This window comes from Ranitomeya variabilis, chromosome 2 (genome assembly GCF_051348905.1).
Source record: "Ranitomeya variabilis isolate aRanVar5 chromosome 2, aRanVar5.hap1, whole genome shotgun sequence".
Taxonomy (NCBI): domain Eukaryota; kingdom Metazoa; phylum Chordata; class Amphibia; order Anura; family Dendrobatidae; genus Ranitomeya; species Ranitomeya variabilis.
In genome coordinates this window covers 739,192,681-739,213,133 of record NC_135233.1, presented here as the reverse complement: position 1 = coordinate 739,213,133, position 20,453 = coordinate 739,192,681, and the positions used below count along the sequence as shown (strand labels likewise).

At 51.8% G+C, this 20,453-nt stretch overlaps 1 protein-coding gene across 3 annotated transcripts in view; it reads right to left on the bottom strand.

Annotated features, from left to right (window-relative positions):
• Positions 1 to 20,453, bottom strand: part of ATG5 (autophagy related 5) — a 294,450-nt gene that overhangs the window by 114,969 nt on the left and 159,028 nt on the right. For all 3 annotated transcript variants that reach the window (XM_077289635.1, XM_077289634.1, XM_077289636.1), the window contains exon 6: positions 19,436 to 19,530. In XM_077289635.1, coding sequence (XP_077145750.1) covers positions 19,436 to 19,530 — 95 coding nt within the window. The remainder of the gene's footprint in view (positions 1 to 19,435; positions 19,531 to 20,453) is intronic.

Sequence of the window (20,453 nt, the reverse complement as noted above, 5' to 3'; positions counted from 1 at the left end):
TTCATTTTCACAATCTTTGGAGAGTCCAGTAGCCGCCAGCGCTGATCATATTCACAGGTCACATAGCCAGTTGTGTCATCCATGGCCGATCTTGTGCCGCCTTCTACCACGTCATGGACGTCACTGTCTTTATTTCCACTACATGGGATGAAAGTCCGGTATTGGGGAGTCCCTGTGATGGGTTCTGCTTCCTGTAACCGATATAACAATCTCTCCTCCTCCCCGTAGTCCTGGTTTGTACAATACATGAACTGGATGTTAAGAATATTTTTCTCCCTCCATTTGAGGAGTTTCCTGGGTGTTCAGATTTGGTGTGAATACGGTCTGTGGAGGCTGGAGCTGCCGGCCTGTCATCTGCTCTGCAGTCACCGTCTACCCCTGGTCATTCTCAGCCCTAACAAAGCTTCTCCTCTGTCCTCTCCTGCTTCTAAGCTCTAACATAATAAAATAATACAGGAATATCTAGCAATCATGGATTATTTGGTAAATCTAGACCCCACACTGTTAGACCACAGGCTGAACAGATCTGAAATCAAGATTTTTGAACTGACACTAATAGTTTTATTTTTAAAAATATGATCCCATCATGATCCCATCTTGTATTTTGGTACAGATGTGAAAAGGAGCATAGCAGGCACATGTGCAGTTTTTGAAATTTTTAAATTAAACGTTTTTTTCGGAAATGCGTTTTAAAGTTTTGCGCCTGCGTTTGCATAGGTAAATTATTATCAGAGATACTCTTTTGACATATCTGGTGAAAGCCTGTACTGTTCTGAGTAGAATGGTGTTTATTTTGTTTCTCTATCTCTTTTCTAGCCTGAGTTATGGGGAGAAATGTAAAGGCAGGCAACACCGAAATTCGCACTTTTTCCGAACTTTGAAAATCAATAAAAAATAAAATAAAAAAATCTAGAATTTTTTTTTCTTCGCATTTTGCATTCTCTGACACACTATTACCAAATAACAAAATCTCAAAAGAATTAAAAATATAGTGGTAAAAATCATTGGTTCACTTGACATGGAATGACCCGTATGGTCTCCTGAGTAGTGTTGAGCATTCCGATACCGCAAGTATCGGGTATCGGCCGATACTTGCGGTATCGGAATTCCGATACCGGGATTCCGATACTTGCCGCGTATCGGATACCGGAATCGGAAGTTCAAAGATTCAAAATGCAGAAATTCAGCCAATGAGAATGATTCCAAGTGTGGGCACATCCTGTTTAGCATGGAGGGCATGAAACTACTGGCAAGGCTGTGATTGGCTGCTGAAATGATGTCATGCTGCAGTTTAAAAGTCGCTGGCGCCATTTTGCGATCACTCTGCTGTGAATTCAGTTAGTGACAGGACGCTGTTTGCTGACTGAGGGACAGTTTAGAGATAGCGATTTGCTTCTTTGTGCTTTCCAAAGGCTAATTTAGCAACCGCTGTGTTCACCTACTATTCACCTTGCTTTTGCCTTGTAGCGCTGTTTTCACAGCGATCTGCAAGGTCTGTGTGTGTGTGTGTGTGTGTGTGAGTGCAGCCCACTCTCTAGTCTGAGTGCAGCCACATAGGCCATCCATAGCTGGTTGTATTCAGTTCAGGGAGGGTGGTTCATTGCCTCATACTGTTTTTTTTTTTTTTTTTTTTTTTTCAAGTAGTGTAGTCTGCTGCTAATTTATTCAAAAAAATCCTATTAGTGTCTTTCCACCCGTCTCCAGCTAATTTGTGGAAAAACACTACATAGGATAAAGTAGAGGAGGGTTTTTGGGCCTTGCAGCGCCGTTTACGGCTGTCTGCACGGTCTCCGTGTGACTGCAGCTCGCCCTGTAGTCTGTGAGCAGCCATAGCCTGGTTGTCTCCAGCTCAGGGTTGTTCACTGCGTCATACCGCCAAATCAATTTTAATTTTTTTTCAAGTAGTGTAGTCTGCTGCTAATTTATTTAAAAAAATCCTATTAGTGTCTTTCCACCCGTCTCCAGCTAATTTGTGGAAAAATACTACATAGGATAAAGTAGAGGAGGGTTTTTGGGCCTTGCAGCGCCGTTTACGGCTGTCTGCACGGTCTCCGTGTGATTGCAGCTCGCCCTGTAGTCTGTGAGCAGCCATAGCCTGGTTGTCTCCAGCTCAGGGTTGTTCACTGCGTCATACCGCCAAATCAATTTTCTTTTTTTTTCAAGTAGTGTAGGTTGCTGCTAATTTATTTAAAAAAATCCTATTAGTGTCTTTCCACCCGTCTCCAGCTAACTTGTGGAAAAACACTACATAGGATAACGTAGAGGAGGGTTTTTGGGCCTTGCAGCGCCGTTTACGTCTGTCTGCACGGTCTCCGTGTGACTGCAGCTCTATCTGTTGTCAGTTCAGCCCCCAAAAAAGAAATAAATAATAAAGTTCACCAAACACACCAGTTACACCACTTTACATTTGTGTAGGCCACATTAGCTCATATTAAAGTCTAGTCCACACTTTAGAAAATTAGTGTTTCTTATACCTGTTAGGAGGAGTTGCTCAGGAATAAGCACACAAATCCGTTAGTACTTTTCTGCTTATCTTTATCAGTCAACCAAGATGAAGAAGGCAGTGAGTAAGGCACGTGGGCGTGGGCGTGGAGCAGGGAGGGGACGTGGGGATTCTGTGCCTGCTGCGGGCACCGGTGACTCATCAGCACCCACTTTCACCAGGCAACAGTCGTTCATGCGCAGCTTTGTGTCAGAGCGCCGTACACCGCTGCTGCGTCAAGAACAAATTGAAGCTGTTGTCGGATGGATGGCAGCTAATGCATCAACTTCCATTAGTGCCACATCCTCTCAGACACAGAGCACTGGAGAGCAGCCATCTGTCTCTTCACCACCTGCCAAATTGCCCAGGCAGACAGAGAGCCCAGGACAGGAGCCGTCTCTACTTCTGTTCTCTGAATCTCTTGGCTTGGAAACAGGGGGCCAGCCAAGCAGCATTGGAGAAATGGAAGAAGAGGCAGGGTGCAGTGATGCCCAACAGCTTTTTCTGTCTTCCTCTGAAGAGGCGGGTGGGCCAGTGGCTCCGGTCACCACATCGCAGGCCGCATCAGCTGATGATGACACTCAGGTGCCACTTACTGGTGCGTGCTCTGCTGCTGAGACTACCCAGGAGGAGCAGTTGGGGGCAGAGGGTAGTGTAGATGATGAGGTCCTCGACCCATCTTGGCGTGAGGGACAGGAAGGTGGTGGGAGCAGCTCTGAGGAAGAGATTCCCTGTACGGCCCAAAGAGGGAGAGGGAGGGGGAAGACTGCGGATCCTGCAGCCTCCGCTTTGGCACCCGTTAGGAGCATGTCTCTTCCAAAAGCCAAAAAGGGCGCTCCCAAGACTTGCAGTGCCTGGTCCTTTTTTGACACAGTTGCAGATGACATTTGCTATGTCAGATGCAACGTGTGTCATCAAAAAGTCAAAAGAGGTCGAAATGTCAGCAACCTCAATACCTCCAACATGTGGAAACATGTGCGCAACAGGCACCCGGCGGAGTTAGAAAAACACACTGAAGAGGTAGGCCAACCAACAGCGGCAGCTACCACCTCTTCAGCTCGTGTTGCCTCTTCCTCTAGCTCACACGCAGCTGGTTCGGCTTCCTCCCAGGATCGCCGTGGAAGAACCTCTGGCCCTGTTGTCCAGAGACCCGCTGTAATTCCACCCGCAGCACCACTTTCCCAGTCATCCACACACTCCCAGCCCAGTCTACAGCCATCGGTAGTACAGGCATGGGAGAAAAGGCGGCCTTTCTCGTCAAACCACCCACGAGCACAGGCTCTGACTGCAGGCATTGCCAAACTTCTGTCACTGGAAATGCTGTCATTCAGGCTGGTGGAGACTGACAGCTTCCGTGACTTGATGTCATTGGCAGTCCCACAGTACAATGTGCCCAGCCGCTTTTACTTCAGCAGGCAAGCCGTCCCTGCCCTGCACAAGCATGTGGAGGGACACATAAAACACGCGCTACTGAACGCCGTCAGTAGCAAGGTCCACCTCACCACCGATGCGTGGACCAGTCAACATGGACAGGGGCGATACCTTTCCCTCACTGCCCATTGGGTTAATGTCGTTGAGCCGGGTACAGACCGTGCGAGTGGCGCAGGACGTGTCCTGCCCACTCCAAGGATTGCAGGAATCCATTCTGTACGCATTGACTCCTCCTCTTACACCAGTTCCTCAGAATCATCGCTGCAGGAGCCGTCACAGTCCACCTCCACATGGACCCGTGATGAACGTGTACCTGTTACGACCGACATGAGCACAGCCGTGGCCAAACGTCAACAGGCCGTGTTGAAATTAATTTTTTTGGGGAATCGTAGCCACACAGCGCAGGAGCTCTGGAATGCCATCAAGCAGGAGAGCGATGTGTGGTTTGTGCCAGCGAATCTCCAGCCAGGCATGGTAGTGTGTGATAATGGCCGAAATCTGGTGGCAGCTCTGGGCCTCGGCAACCTCACTCACATCCCATGTCTGGCACATGTGCTCAATTTGGTCGTGCAGAGCTTTTTGAGGGACTATCCGGATCTTGATGCACTGCTGCACAAGGTCCGCCTAGAGTTTGCTCACTTGCGGCGTTCCAGCACGGCAAAAGCGCGCATTGCGGCTCTGCAGCGCCGACACCGCCTGCCGGAACATCGCATCATATGTGACCTACCTACCAGGTGGAATTCCACGTTACATATGTTGGAGCGGTTGTGTGAGCAGCAGCAAGCTGTAATGGAGTACCAGCTGCTTCAGGCGCAAAAAAGTCGCAGTCAGCGCCGTACAGACTTCACAACCACAGAGTGGGCCACTATGAATGACGTCTGCCAGGTTTTGCGTCCCTTTGATTATTCCACGCGGATGGCGAGTGCAGATGATGCACTAGTCAGCATGACTGTCCCCCTTATCTGCCTGCTTGAAAAATCACTGCAAGCGCTAAGGGATGATGTTGTGGAAGAGGTGGAGGATGAGGATTCACCATTTCCATCATCTTCTGGACAGTCAGCGCCACGTGGTTCCTCACAAACGCGTAGGCAGGGGACAGTTTGTGAGGAGGATGAGGAGGAGTCAATGGAGGAGGAAGACGTCCGTCCAGAGGAGGGAGTTACCGAATTGTCCAGTACTCAGTGTGTACAGCGAGGGTGGGGTGATGACGAGCAGGCAGAGATCACGCCTCCAGCAGGGGACAGCGTTTCTTGGGCAGTTGGCAGTCTGCAGCACATGGTGGATTACATGCTGCAGTGCCTGAGAAACGACCGCCGCATCGCCCACATTCTCAACATGTCTGATTATTGGGTGTTCACCCTCCTCGATCCTCGCTACCGGGACAACGTAGAAAGCCTCATCACACCGTTGAACCGGGAGCGAAAAATGCGGGAGTACCAAGACACACTGGTCAATTCCATCATCTTCTCCATTCCAACTGAGAGAAGTGCTGCTAGTGCATTCCAAAGCAGCTCAGTGCGTCCAGGCAGTGGTGGAGGCTCTGCACAAAGAGGGAGCAGAAGCAGTGCCTCTGCCCAAGGCAAGACCAGTATGGCCCAACTGTGGCACAGTTTTCTGTGCCCCCCACAAAAGTCTACACCATCACAGACGGCTCCAGTCAGCAGGAGGCAACGGTTCCGTCAGATGGTGACAGACTACATGTCTTGCCCTCTTGCTGTACTCCCAGACGGCTCTTCCCCTTTCAAGTTTTGGGTCTCAAAGCTGGATACATGGCCAGAGCTAAGCCAGTATGCATTGGAGGTGCTGTCTTGCCCTGCGGCCAGTGTATTATCGGAACGTGTCTTTAGTGCTGCAGGTGGTGTACTAACTGACCGTCGCATGCGACTATCCTCCGATAACGTTGACCGGCTTACTTTCCTGAAAATGAACAAGGCCTGGATCTCGCAGGAATTTGCCACTCCTCCTCCTGATTAAATAATTAGGTCACTGTATACGTTATCCAGGTCTCCTGTTGTGTTCATCTTTCTACCACCTGAACTTAAATTCCTGGGCTCCAACACCGCCAGTTGAGGCTCAGAAGTGCCGTCTGCACAGTCAAAACATACGACCCAGTGTTATTGGGTTTCAGTAACGTCAGCTGATCCCCAGCTGTGTAGCCGGCAATGTGTCATGCGACCGCCACGCTGACACAACAACTGAAATGTAAGGGAATCTGTCCCCCCCCCCCCAAGGCGTTTGTTACTGAAAGAGCCACCTTGTGCAGCAGTAATGCTGCACAAGGAAAAGGTAGCTATTTTTGTTTAGCACCTTGCACACGCAGAACTTAACACTTATAAAATGTGTCCACTGATACCGTAACACCGTCCCGGAGGTGGGACTTTCCTTCGTAATGTGACGCAGCACAGTCATTCCTACCCCCCCGGCGCCGCGCACCCGCTCCTCAGCGTTGTTTGATTCCGTCCCGGAGCCTGCGCTGTTATGTTATCCCGTGGCCAGGCACACTTAGCGCTGCCCGTCTTCTGGCATCATTTGGTGTCAGGATGGCTGCGCCTGTGCGGCCGCGCTGGCAGAGAGCCCGCCTCGCAGTGTCTTCTGATTTAATCCCACTGGGGGCCTGGGATCCATGGACATGCGCAGTGCATATCTGAACCTCCACCTCTCACTTATCTCCCTATGGCTTCTTCAGACTGTTCGGTGTCAGCTGGTCCCTAATAGCATGCCACGGCCGTGACACCGCACAGTCTTAAGAAGCCGTAGGGAGGGGAGTGAGAGGCGAGGATATGCACTGCGCATGTCCATGGATCCCAGGCCCGCGGTGGGATTAAATCAGAAGACACTGCGAGGCGGGCTCTCTGCCAGCGCGGCCGCACAGGCGCAGCCATCCTGACACCAAATGATGCCAGAAGACGGGAAGCACTAAGTGTGCCTGGCCACGGGATAACATAACAGCGCAGGCTCCGGGACAGAATCAAACATCGCTGAGGAGCCAGTGCGCGTCGCCGGGGGGGGGGTAGGAATGACGGCTGTGCTGCGTCACATTACGAAGGAAAGTCCCACCTCCAGGACGGTTTTACGGTTGCAGGGGACACATTTTATAAGTGTTTAGTTCTGTGTTTGCAAGGAGCATGATGAAAAGAGCCACCTTTTCCTTTTGCATCTTTTATGCTGCACAAGCTGGCTCTTTCAGCTACAAACGCCTTGGGGGGGGGTTAAAGGTTCCCTTTCGACTTTCTCAGGCTTCGGCCTACATTGTGTTCCTCTGCTTTTCCACCTGTCCCTGGGCTCCAACACCGCCAGTTGCCGTCCAGAAGTGCTGTACGCACAGTCAACAGTCCCTCCTCTGTTATTGGGGTTCAGTAACGTCAGCTGTTCCCCTGCTGTGTGTGTGGCAATCCCTCCTACCTCCTCCAACCTCCTCCTCCTCCACCTGTCCCTGGGCTCCAACACCGCCAGTTGCCGTCCAGAAGTGCTGTACGCACAGTCAACAGTCCCTCCTCTGTTATTGGGGTTCAGTAACGTCAGCTGTTCCCCTGCTGTGTGTGTGGCAATCCCTCCTACCTCCTCCTACCTCCTCCTCCTCCACCTGTCCCTGGGCTCCAACACCGCCAGTTGCCGTCCAGAAGTGCTGTACGCACAGTCAACAGTCCCTCCTCTGTTATTGGGGTTCAGTAACGTCAGCTGTTCCCCTGCTGTGTGTGTGGCAATCCCTCCAACCTCCTCCTCCTCCACCTGTCCCTGGGCTCCAACACCGCCAGTTGCCGTCCAGAAGTGCTGTACGCACAGTCAACAGTCCCTCCTCTGTTATTGGGGTTCAGTAACGTCAGCTGTTCCCCTGCTGTGTGTGTGGCAATCCCTCCAACCTCCTCCTCCTCCACCTGTCCCTGGGCTCCAACACCGCCAGTTGCCGTCCAGAAGTGCTGTACGCACAGTCAACAGTCCCTCCTCTGTTATTGGGGTTCAGTAACGTCAGCTGTTCCCCTGCTGTGTGTGCGGCAATCCCTCCAACCTCCTCCTCCTCCACCTGTTCCTGGGCTCCAACACCGCCAGTTGCCGTCCAGAAGTGCTGTACGCACAGTCAACAGTCCCTCCTCTGTTATTGGGGTTCAGTAACATCAGCTGTTCCCCTGCTGTGTGTGTGGCAATCCCTCCTACCTCCTCCTACCTCCTCCTCCTCCACCTGTCCCTGGGCTCCAACACCGCCAGTTGCCGTCCAGAAGTGCTGTACGCACAGTCAACAGTCCCTCCTCTGTTATTGGGGTTCAGTAACGTCAGCTGTTCCCCTGCTGTGTGTGTGGCAATCCCTCCTACCTCCTCCAACCTCCTCCTGTCCCTGGGCTCCAACACCGCCAGTTGCCGTCCAGAAGTGCTGTACGCACAGTCAACAGTCCCTCCTCTGTTATTGGGGTTCAGTAACGTCAGCTGTTCCCCTGCTGTGTGTGTGGCAATCCCTCTTACCTCCTCCTACCTCCTCCTCCTCCACCTGTCCCTGGGCTCCAACACCGCCAGTTGCCGTCCAGAAGTGCTGTACGCACAGTCAACAGTCCCTCCTCTGTTATTGGGGTTCAGTAACGTCAGCTGTTCCCCTGCTGTGTGTGTGGCAATCCCTCCTACCTCCTCCAACCTCCTCCAACCTCCTCCTCCTCCACCTGTCCCTGGGCTCCAACACCGCCAGTTGCCGTCCAGAAGTGCTGTACGCACAGTCAACAGTCCCTCCTCTGTTATTGGGGTTCAGTAACGTCAGCTGTTCCCCTGCTGTGTGTGTGGCAATCCCTCTTACCACCTCCTCCTACCTCCTCCTCCTCCACCTGTCCCTGGGCTCCAACACCGCCAGTTGCCGTCCAGAAGTGCTGTACGCACAGTCAACAGTCCCTCCTCTGTTATTGGGGTTCAGTAACGTCAGCTGTTCCCCTGCTGTGTGTGTGGCAATCCCTTCTACCTCCTCCTACCTCCTCCTCCTCCACCTGTCCCTGGGCTCCAACACCGCCAGTTGCCGTCCAGAAGTGCTGTACGCACAGTCAACAGTCCCTCCTCTGTTATTGGGGTTCAGTAACGTCAGCTGTTCCCCTGCTGTGTGTGTGGCAATCCCTTCTACCTCCTCCTACCTCCTCCTCCTCCACCTGTCCCTGGGCTCCAACACCGCCAGTTGCCGTCCAGAAGTGCTGTACGCACAGTCAACAGTCCCTCCTCTGTTATTGGGGTTCAGTAACGTCAGCTGTTCCCCTGCTGTGTGTGTGGCAATCCCTCCTACCTCCTCCTCCTCCACCTGTCCCTGGGCTCCAACACCGCCAGTTGCCGTCCAGAAGTGCTGTACGCACAGTCAACAGTCCCTCCTCTGTTATTGGGGTTCAGTAACATCAGCTGTTCCCCTGCTGTGTGTGTGGCAATCCCTCCTACCTCCTCCTCCTCCACCTGTCCCTGGGCTCCAACACCGCCAGTTGCCGTCCAGAAGTGCTGTACGCACAGTCAACAGTCCCTCCTCTGTTATTGGGGTTCAGTAACGTCAGCTGTTCCCCTGCTGTGTGTGTGGCAATCCCTCCTACCTCCTCCTACCTCCTCCTCCTCCACCTGTCCCTGGGCTCCAACACCGCCAGTTGCCGTCCAGAAGTGCTGTACGCACAGAGCCAAACACCTCGCAAATGTGTTAGTGGGGTTCAGCACCGCCAGCTGTTCCCCTGCTGTGTATACGGCAACGTGTACTGCGACCGCCACGCAGGCACAACAAGTTAAATTTAAGGGAACCTGTCCCCCCCCCCAGGCGTTTGTTACTGAAGGAGCCACCTTGTGCAGCAGTAATGATGCAAAGGGAAAAAGTGCCTCTTTTCGTGGTGCTCCTTGCAGATGCTGAACCTAACACTTATGAAATGTGTCCCCTCACAGCGTTCAACCGTCCGGTAGGTGGAACTTTCCTTTGTCATGTGACGCAGCACAGCCGTCATTTTTACCCCCTTGGCGCCGTGCGCCGCCTCCTCAGCGTTGTTTGAATCTGTCCCGGAGCCTGCGCTGTTAGGTTACCCCTTGGCCATGCACACATTTCGCGCTGCCTGTCTTCTGACATCATTTGCTGTCAGGCTGGCTGCGCCTGTGTGTGTGCGCTGTCCGAGATTCAGCCTCGCAGTGTCGTGTAATGTAATCCCACCGCGGGCCTGGGATCCGTGGCCATGCGCAGTGCATATCCTCGCCTCTCACTCCCCTCCCTACGGCTTCTAAAGACTGTTCGGTGTCAGCTGATCCCTAATAGCATGCCACGGCCGTGACACCGCACAGTCTGAAGAAGCCGTAGGGAGGGGAGTGAGAGGTGAGGATATGCACTGCGCATGGCCACGGATCCCAGGCCCGCGGTGGGATTACATTACACGACACCGCGAGGCTGAATCTCGGACAGCGCACCCACACAGGCGCAGCCAGCCTGACAGCAAATGATGTCAGAAGACGGGCAGCGCGAAATGTGTGCATGGCCAAGGGGTAACCTAACAGCGCAGGCTCCGGGACAGATTCAAACAACGCTGAGGAGGCGGCGCACGGCGCCAAGGGGGTAAAAATGACGGCTGTGCTGCGTCACATGACAAAGGAAAGTTCCACCTACCGGACGGTTGAACGCTGTGAGGGGACACATTTCATAAGTGTTAGGTTCAGCATCTGCAAGGACAATAATTAAAAGAGCTAAGTTTACCTTTTCCAGCATTAGTGGTGTACACGATGGATCTTCCAGCTACAAACGCCTGGGGGGGGGGGGTTAAAGGTTTCCTTTCAACTTGCTCCAGTGCAGGCTTCGGCCTACACTCCGCTCCCCCTGCTCCTCCTGCTGACCCTGGGCTCTAACACCGCCAGTTGGGGCCCAGATGTGCTAGCTGCACAGAGAAAAACACCAGCCAATGTGTCAGTGGGGTTCAGCACCGCCAGCTGTTCCCCTGCTGTGCAGCCGGCAACGTGTCCTGCAACTGCCACGCAGGCACAACAGACCCAAAAGCTGCCGCCAGTGCAGGCTTCAGCCTACACTCTGCTCCATCTCCTCCTCCTGCTGACCCCGGGCTCCAACACCGCCAGTTGGGGCCCGGTACTGCTAGCTGCACAGAGAAAAACACCAGCCAATGTGTCAGTGGGGTTCAGCACCGCCAGCTGTTCCCCTGCTGTGCAGCCGGCATCGTGTCCTGCAAAAGCCACGCAGACACAAGAACTGAAATTGAAGGGGACCTGTCCCCCCTCCCCCAGGCGTTTGTACGTTTTAAAGGCCACCTTGTACAGCGGTAATGCTGCATGTGTGCAAGGTGGCTCATAAACGTATTCTCCTCGCACATGTGGAACTGAAAACACGTCTAAAATGTGTCCTCTGTGTGACCATTTAACCGTCCCGGTGGTGTGACTTTCCTTTGTAATGACACGCTGCAACCCCCTTGGTAGCGCTGCCCGTCTTCTGGCATCATTGTTTGGCTGCCTGCGCCTCTGCGGCCGCCCTGACCCACACAACGCCCCTCGTTGTCTTATTTATTGGGACTGCGAGGGTGTGATTGACGGGCATGATCAGTGCATCAGTTCGCCTGTCCCTCATCTCCTTCCGCCTTCTGCGGACTGTGCGGCTTCATGGCCGTGGCATGCGATAAGGGATCAGATGACGCCGCACAGTCTGAAGCGGGTGTAAGGACCCGAGTGTCAGAGGCGAACATATGTGCTGCGCCAGGCCCTGAATCCCAGCCCCGCAGTGTTTAACAATGTTAAGACACTGCGGGGCTGGGATTCATGGTCATCGCGAACCGCACCGGCCGACATTAAATGATGCCAGAACATGGGCAGCGCTAACAGCGCTAGGCCAGGGGATCACACGACAGCGCAGACTCCTGTACAGCAAATAACAACGCTCAGGAGGCTGCACCCAGCACCAAGGTGGGATTCTTGACATCTGTGCTGCGTCTCATTACAAAGGGAACTCGCGCCTCCAACACAGTTTGACTGTTTAAAGGGCTAAATGTTATACGTGTTTCATTCAGCGTGTGCAAGGAGCGAAATTAAAAGAGCAACCTTTGACTTGTGCAGCACTACTGCTGCATAAGCTGTGGCTCTTCTACTTTGTAACCCCTGAGGGGGGGTTAAAGGTTACCTTTGAAATTGGTTCAATTAGGCTTCGGCCTACACTCTGCTCCCCCTGCAGAGCCCTGGGCTCCAACACCGCCAGTTGGGGCCCGGTACTGCTAGCTGCACAGAGAAAAACACCAGCCAATGTGTCAGTGGGGTTCAGCACCGCCAGCTGTTCCCCTGCTGTGCAGCCGGCAACGTGTCCTGCAACTGCCACGCAGGCACAACAGACCCAAAAGCTGCCGCCAGTGCAGGCTTCGGCCTACACTCTGCTCCATCTCCTCCTCCTGCTGACCCCGGGCTCCAACACCGCCAGTTGGGGCCCGGTACTGCTAGCTGCACAGAGAAAAACACCAGCCAATGTGTCAGTGGGGTTCAGCACCGCCAGCTGTTCCCCTGCTGTGCAGCCGGCATCGTGTCCTGCAAAAGCCACGCAGACACAAGAACTGAAATTGAAGGGAACCTGTCCCCCCTCCCCCAGGCGTTTGTACGTTTTAAAGGCCACCTTGTACAGCGGTAATGCTGCATGTGTGCAAGGTGGCTCATAAACGTATTCTCCTCGCACATGTGGAACTGAAAACACGTCTAAAATGTGTCCTCTGTGTGACCATTTAACCGTCCCGGTGGTGTGACTTTCCTTTGTAATGACACGCTGCAACCCCCTTGGTAGCGCTGCCCGTCTTCTGGCATCATTGTTTGGCTGCCTGCGCCTCTGCGGCCGCCCTGACCCACACAACGCCCCTCGTTGTCTTATTTATTGGGACTGCGAGGGTGTGATTGACGGGCATGATCAGTGCATCAGTTCGCCTGTCCCTCATCTCCTTCCGCCTTCTGCGGACTGTGCGGCTTCATGGCCGTGGCATGCGATAAGGGATCAGATGACGCCGCACAGTCTGAAGTGGGTGTAAGGACCCGAGTGTCAGAGGCGAACATATGTGCTGCGCCAGGCCCTGAATCCCAGCCCCGCAGTGTTTTAACAATGTTAAGACACTGCGGGGCTGGGATTCATGGTCATCGCGAACCGCACCGGCCGACATTAAATGATGCCAGAACATGGGCAGCGCTAACAGCGCTAGGCCAGGGGATCACACGACAGCGCAGACTCCTGTACAGCAAATAACAACGCTCAGGAGGCTGCACCCAGCACCAAGGTGGGATTCTTGACATCTGTGCTGCGTCTCATTACAAAGGGAACTCGCGCCTCCAACACAGTTTGACTGTTTAAAGGGCTAAATGTTATACGTGTTTCATTCAGCGTGTGCAAGGAGCGAAATTAAAAGAGCAACCTTTGACTTGTGCAGCACTACTGCTGCATAAGCTGTGGCTCTTCTACTTTGTAACCCCTGAGGGGGGGTTAAAGGTTACCTTTGAAATTGGTTCAATTAGGCTTCGGCCTACACTCTGCTCCCCCTGCAGAGCCCTGGGCTCCAACACCGCCAGTTGGGGCCCGGTACTGCTAGCTGCACAGAGAAAAACACCAGCCAATGTGTCAGTGGGGTTCAGCACCGCCAGCTGTTCCCCTGCTGTGCAGCCGGCAACGTGTCCTGCAACTGCCACGCAGGCACAACAGACCCAAAAGCTGCCGCCAGTGCAGGCTTCGGCCTACACTCTGCTCCATCTCCTCCTCCTGCTGACCCCGGGCTCCAACACCGCCAGTTGGGGCCCGGTACTGCTAGCTGCACAGAGAAAAACACCAGCCAATGTGTCAGTGGGGTTCAGCACCGCCAGCTGTTCCCCTGCTGTGCAGCCGGCATCGTGTCCTGCAAAAACCACGCAGACACAAGAACTGAAATTGAAGGGAACCTGTCCCCCCTCCCCCAGGCGTTTGTACGTTTTAAAGGCCACCTTGTACAGCGGTAATGCTGCATGTGTGCAAGGTGGCTCATAAACGTATTCTCCTCGCACATGTGGAACTGAAAACACGTCTAAAATGTGTCCTCTGTGTGACCATTTAACCGTCCCGGTGGTGTGACTTTCCTTTGTAATGACACGCTGCAACCCGGTAGCGCTGCCCGTCTTCTGGCATCATTGTTTGGCTGCCTGCGCCTCTGCGGCCGCCCTGACCCACACAACGCCCCTCGTTGTCTTATTTATTGGGACTGCGAGGGTGTGATTGACGGGCATGATCAGTGCATCAGTTCGCCTGTCCCTCATCTCCTTCCGCCTTCTGCGGACTGTGCGGCTTCATGGCCGTGGCATGCGATAAGGGATCAGATGACGCCGCACAGTCTGAAGCGGGTGTAAGGACCCGAGTGTCAGAGGCGAACATATGTGCTGCGCCAGGCCCTGAATCCCAGCCCCGCAGTGTTTTAACAATGTTAAGACACTGCGGGGCTGGGATTCATGGTCATCGCGAACCGCACCGGCCGACATTAAATGATGCCAGAACATGGGCAGCGCTAACAGCGCTAGGCCAGGGGATCACACGACAGCGCAGACTCCTGTACAGCAAATAACAACGCTCAGGAGGCTGCACCCAGCACCAAGGTGGGATTCTTGACATCTGTGCTGCGTCTCATTACAAAGGGAACTCGCGCCTCCAACACAGTTTGACTGTTTAAAGGGCTAAATGTTATACGTGTTTCATTCAGCGTGTGCAAGGAGCGAAATTAAAAGAGCAACCTTTGACTTGTGCAGCACTACTGCTGCATAAGCTGTGGCTCTTCTACTTTGTAACCCCTGAGGGGGGGTTAAAGGTTACCTTTGAAATTGGTTCAATTAGGCTTCGGCCTACACTCTGCTCCCCCTGCAGAGCCCTGGGCTCCAACACCGCCAGTTGGGGCCCGGTACTGCTAGCTGCACAGAGAAAAACACCAGCCAATGTGTCAGTGGGGTTCAGCACCGCCAGCTGTTCCCCTGCTGTGCAGCCGGCAACGTGTCCTGCAACTGCCACGCAGGCACAACAGACCCAAAAGCTGCCGCCAGTGCAGGCTTCGGCCTACACTCTGCTCCATCTCCTCCTCCTGCTGACCCCGGGCTCCAACACCGCCAGTTGGGGCCCGGTACTGCTAGCTGCACAGAGAAAAACACCAGCCAATGTGTCAGTGGGGTTCAGCACCGCCAGCTGTTCCCCTGCTGTGCAGCCGGCATCGTGTCCTGCAAAAGCCACGCAGACACTTGCTCTTGTACCTTCTGCTCCCCATCCTGGTTCCAGTACCGTCAGCTGGTTCCGGGCAGAGCCTTTGGCTTAGGTGCCTCCCTCTGGGTATCCGAGTTCCACCAACGTCAGGTGGTCCTTGGTAGTGCTTTCAGGCACGGGTACCTCCTGCTTAGTAACCGGGTTCCAGTAACGTCAGCTGGTCCTCGGTAGTTCCATTGGCTCTTGGACCTTCGGCTACCCATCCGGGTTCCAGCACCGTCAGCTGGTTCTCGGCAGTGTCTTTTGCTCTTGTACCTTCTGCTCCCCATCCTGGTTCCAGTACCGTCAGCTGGTTCCGGGCAGAGCCTTTGGCTTAGGTGCCTCCCTCTGGGTATCCGAGTTCCACCAACGTCAGGTGGTCCTTGGTAGTGCTTTCAGGCACGGGTACCTCCTGCTTAGTAACCGGGTTCCAGTAACGTCAGCTGGTCCTCAGTAGATCCATTGGCTCTTGGACCTTCGGGTAGCCATCCGAGTTCCAGTTCCATCAGCTGGTTCTCTGCATTTTCTCAGCCTTCTTGTACCTTCTGCTACATTTCCAAGTTCAAGAGACTAAACACGATGACCCGGAAGACCACCCCTAAGATGACGACGACACCAGAGACGACAACCACTGTGATGACGACGACCCTGGAGACGATGACCCCGAAGACCACCCCGATGACGACGACCCCGGAGACGACGACCCTGAAGACCACCCCGATGACGACGACCCCGGAGACGACGACCCTGGAGACGACGACGACCTGGAAGACCGAGAAGCAGAAGAACAAGAGGCTGCAGAACAAAGAGCAGAAGAACATTAAGCATAACACTAAATATCAGAGCAAAAAATATTATCTAAATTATAAGCAGAAGAAGACTAAGCAGTGTATGGGGGTGAGTCCGTTCCTCCTCGTGGTGCCCCTGGATAAAGCCTGATGCTGCAGGCCAAACTGAACGCGGACAAATGTAACTGTTCGTGACAGGCAGAACGGAAGGTGTAATCTTCAAACTTTTATAGATAACAACTACGGGAATGCCTGTCACAAATAAGAATATGATGAAGAAGTAGAATATGATGAAGATAATAGTAAAATAAAAAGAATATGAACAATGTAACCAAAAAAATAATAGGTAGAAGATGAAGAAGATGAATAAGGTGAAGAAGTTGATGTCAAAGAAGCTGATGATGAGGATAATGAAGAAGAAAGTGTGGGAGAAGTAAAAAAGAAGGTGAAGGGCGTGGAAGTAGTGAAACATCAATATCTGACAAAAAAAAAAAAGAAATTAACACAGTCAAAATCTTTCTACCGCCGAACGTCATAAAAAACCCCCAAAATCCTGCTATTCTATTACATTGGGCTAAACCTCTGTGCCTTTAATGTCTCCGCCACGTCCCCCAATACATCCTACATTATTCTTAGTTGTTTTCCTTCATGTAGAATGAACCTACAAGTTTATAAAGGGTTTATTTTAATTCCGATATTTTCGTCCCATTGACTTGCATTGGGATCGGGTATCGGTATCGGATTGGATCCGATATTTTGACGGTATCGGACGATACTTTCCGATACCGATACTTTCCGATATCGGAAAGTATCGCTCAACACTACTCCTGAGGGATCTCCACCCAGACCTGGACTAAAGCATCCGCCAACTCCTGGACCGCCTGTGGTGCAACGTGACGTTGGTGGAAGGTGTGAGACATGATGTCCCAGATGTGTTCAATTGGATTCAGGTCTGAGGAGCAGGTGGGACAGTCCATAGCTTCAAAGCCTTCATCTTGCAGGAACTGCTGACACACTCCAGCCACATGAGGTCTGGCATTGTGCTGCATTAGGAGGAATCCAGGGCCAACCGCACTAGCATATGGTCTCACAAGGGGTCTGAGGATCTCATCTCAGTACCTAATGGCAGTCAGGCTACCTCTGGCGAGCACATGGAGGGCTGTGCGGCCCTCCAAAGAAATGCCACCCCACACCATTACTGACCCACTGCCAAACTGGTCATGCTGAAGGATGTTTTAGGCAGTAGATGGCTCTCCATGGCATCTCCAGACTCTGTCACGTCTGTCACATGTGCCCAGTGTGAACCTGCTTTCATCTGTGAAGAGCACAGGGCACCAGTGCCGAATTTGCCAATCTGTGGCAAATGCCAAGCGTCCTGCACGGTGTTGGGCTGTGAGCACAACCCCTATCTGTGGACATCGGGCACTCAGACCATCCTCATGGAGTCGGTTTCTAACCATTTGTGCAGACAATGCACATTTGTGGCCTGCTGGAGGTCATTTTGCAGGGCTCTGGCAGTGCTCCTCCTGTTACTCCTTGCACAAAGGCTGAGGGAGCAGTCCTGCTGCTGGGTTGTTGCCCTCCTATAGCCCTCTCCACATCTCCTGGTGTACTGGCCTGTCTCCTGGTGTACTGGCCTGTCTCCTGGTAGAACCTCCAGCCTCTGGACACTACGCTGACACAGCAAACCTTCTTACCACAGCTCGCATTGATGTGCCATCCCGGATGAGCTGCACTACCTGAGCCACTTGTGTGGGTTGTAGAGTAAGTCTCATGCTACCATAAGTGTGAAAGCACAATTAACATTCAAAAGTGACCAAAACATCAGCCAGAAAGCATTGATACTGAGATGTGGTCTGTGGTTCCCACCTGCAGAACCACTCCTTTATAGGGGGTGTCTTGATAATTGCCAATAATTTCCATATGTGGTCTATTCCATTTGCACAACAGCATGTGAAATAGATTGTCAAACAGTGTTGCTTCCTAAGTGGACAGTTTGATTTCACAGAAGTTTGATTTACTTGGAGTTATATTCTGTTAAAGTGTTCCCTTTAATTTTTTGAGCAGTGTATGATAATCCCCACAACAGCCGGTACAGTATTATGGCCCACAAATAACACCCCAAACAGTATGATATTCACTACGATCCCCTATCCAGTATGGTCACCACATCTCCCAGTATAATGACTCCACAGACCCATATACAATATGGTCCCTCCTTCATTTTATTTCCCCCATCTGCAGTCTTTCATATTTTCAGACACTGCAGAGCCCCTCATTTTACTCCCCCTATCAGCACAGCCACTCACCTTTTATTCTCTCCCAAAATCATAGCCCCTAACCTCATTTTGTTCCCCATCAGTACAGACCCTCACCTCATTTTAATTTCCCCCCGTCAGCACAGCCCCTTCCCGCATTTTAGGTTCCCCATCTGCACAGCCCCTCATTTTATTTCGCATTAGCACAGCCCCTTCACTCATTATATTTCCACTATCAGCACAGTAATAATAAAATAATATTATGTAAAAAACCTCACCCCCCCTAATCCAGGCTCCCATCTCCTCTGTGCAACAATTGGCATGATTATGTCACTGCACTGTGACATGCAATGTCCCCTTTGTGCGCCTTTTCCAACAAGGCACAGACTGGAAGTCGCCTTCGTCTTGCTTGAGATCCCGGGGAAGCACGGGAGAGGACAACTCCTCTGCTCCTGTCCCAGGCAGTTTAAACAGCAATTGCATTGGCGTCTTCGTGAATGCAATTCAATGCAGGGAGGGAGCGACGGCCAGGGTGCAGGCAGAGAGAGGAGTGAACAGTGTCAGTGTAGATGTCAGGCGACCGCAGAAATTCAGGATTTTTTTTTTTCCTATAGTGCCCACACCCCTTCCTTCGGGTAGGCAGGAGGTGGTGCCTCAGGCAGGTGCCTACCCTGCCTACCCCTCTTCCTGGCCCTGATACACAGTATATTATGTGTATAATGTGGATATCTTAGACTTGGCATGTGAAAAGTAGAGGATCTTGTCTGGTCAAAAAAATTATATCATCAACTATCCTCTGAATAAAGAAACCCATGACATGCAGAACCTTTCAGATATAAATGGTGGAATTGATCAGTGGAAGCCACAGCTAGGCAGATATGGATAAAAGGCCAGACATGTAAGGGATGGACTGCTGGATGCATCACATATAGCATTCTAAAGCTCTATGAAGCCTAAAAGAAAGTCCAGAATGGGGCACCAACCTCTGCAAAGTACATGTTAATTTATCTCTGGCTGATCACATCCTACCCAGTTTCACTTTTCCTTAGGTAGTAGCCATTGCAAACTGAGCACAAGCCAGTTTTGGAGATGCATTGATTCCTCCCCTTGTAATCATATAATCAATGTTATTCACGGTACCTGTAGGAAGCCACGTCTGATAAGTGTTAATGCACAGAATAAATTGGTATTGTGCACCATAACTTCACTAAACGACCTTCAAGTTTTCTGTTAGCACTCACTCAGTTGTTTGAGGCAATATGCAAGACTTCTTGTAAATGAAAACACTTGCCTGATATATTCGAAAGGGTATATAACGAAAGCCTCCTTCTTCTGGCAAATATTCCATAAGTTTCCGATTAATCGCCCAAAACTGGTCAAATTTATCTAGGATAAGCAAAAAAAAATGCTTAGCTTTTACTCCATGTGTAAATATTTTATTGCAAATATGTGAACATTACCACAGGACTATCAGATGAAAATAAAGAGGTTCACACTATTAAAATTTGGTACCTGTGCGTTTACACTAGCCAAGTATTATGACCTAGATGGAGGCCCAATGCTATTGCATCGGGAGGGCGGTACTGTCATGATGCGATTAGGCATGCGGCGCTGTTGTTGCCTAATGGCATCCTGTGATAATCTAATGACTTTTGCATCAGGGGACTCATGTGCTTGACGCCTACGCTTATATGCATTGTTTTTGTCCCAGCAATACTGTTGCTCTTCATGAGTCTCATTTGCCCTTTGTTGTCTTCGACGTTGTGCCTTTGCCGATTTCCTTTCATTGTCATTGGCGTTCATTTTTATGAGGAGCCATGTTGGCGTTGATATTTGCTTTTTAAAAGGGGTTTTCCCAAGAACAAAAGTTCATTTTAAAAATTTTCTGTGTCTGACCGTGTACCGAACATACCACAGCTCCTGGGCAGGGGAGGAAGCAAAAGACAATACTGATATTACAGCAGGAGATCGCAGAGGATACATTTTGTGAGGTAAAATATTGGTTAAAAACAGTCAGTGAAATATTTTACTTGACAAAATGAATCCTCTGTGATCCCCTGCTGTAATGTCAGTATTGTCTTTTGCTTCCTCCCCTGCCCAGGAGATGTGGTATGCTCTGTGCACGGTCAGACACAGACAATTTTTAAAATGAACTTTCGTTCATGGGAAAACCCCTTTAATGTTACCGGCTTCCTCTGCCTGTTGACACGTCGCGCATCTGCCGCCGGGATCAGCCGAATGATTCACTGCACCTGTGCGTCAGTTAATCATTCGGCTGATCCCGGCGGCGGCATGTTCGCGACGGTGTT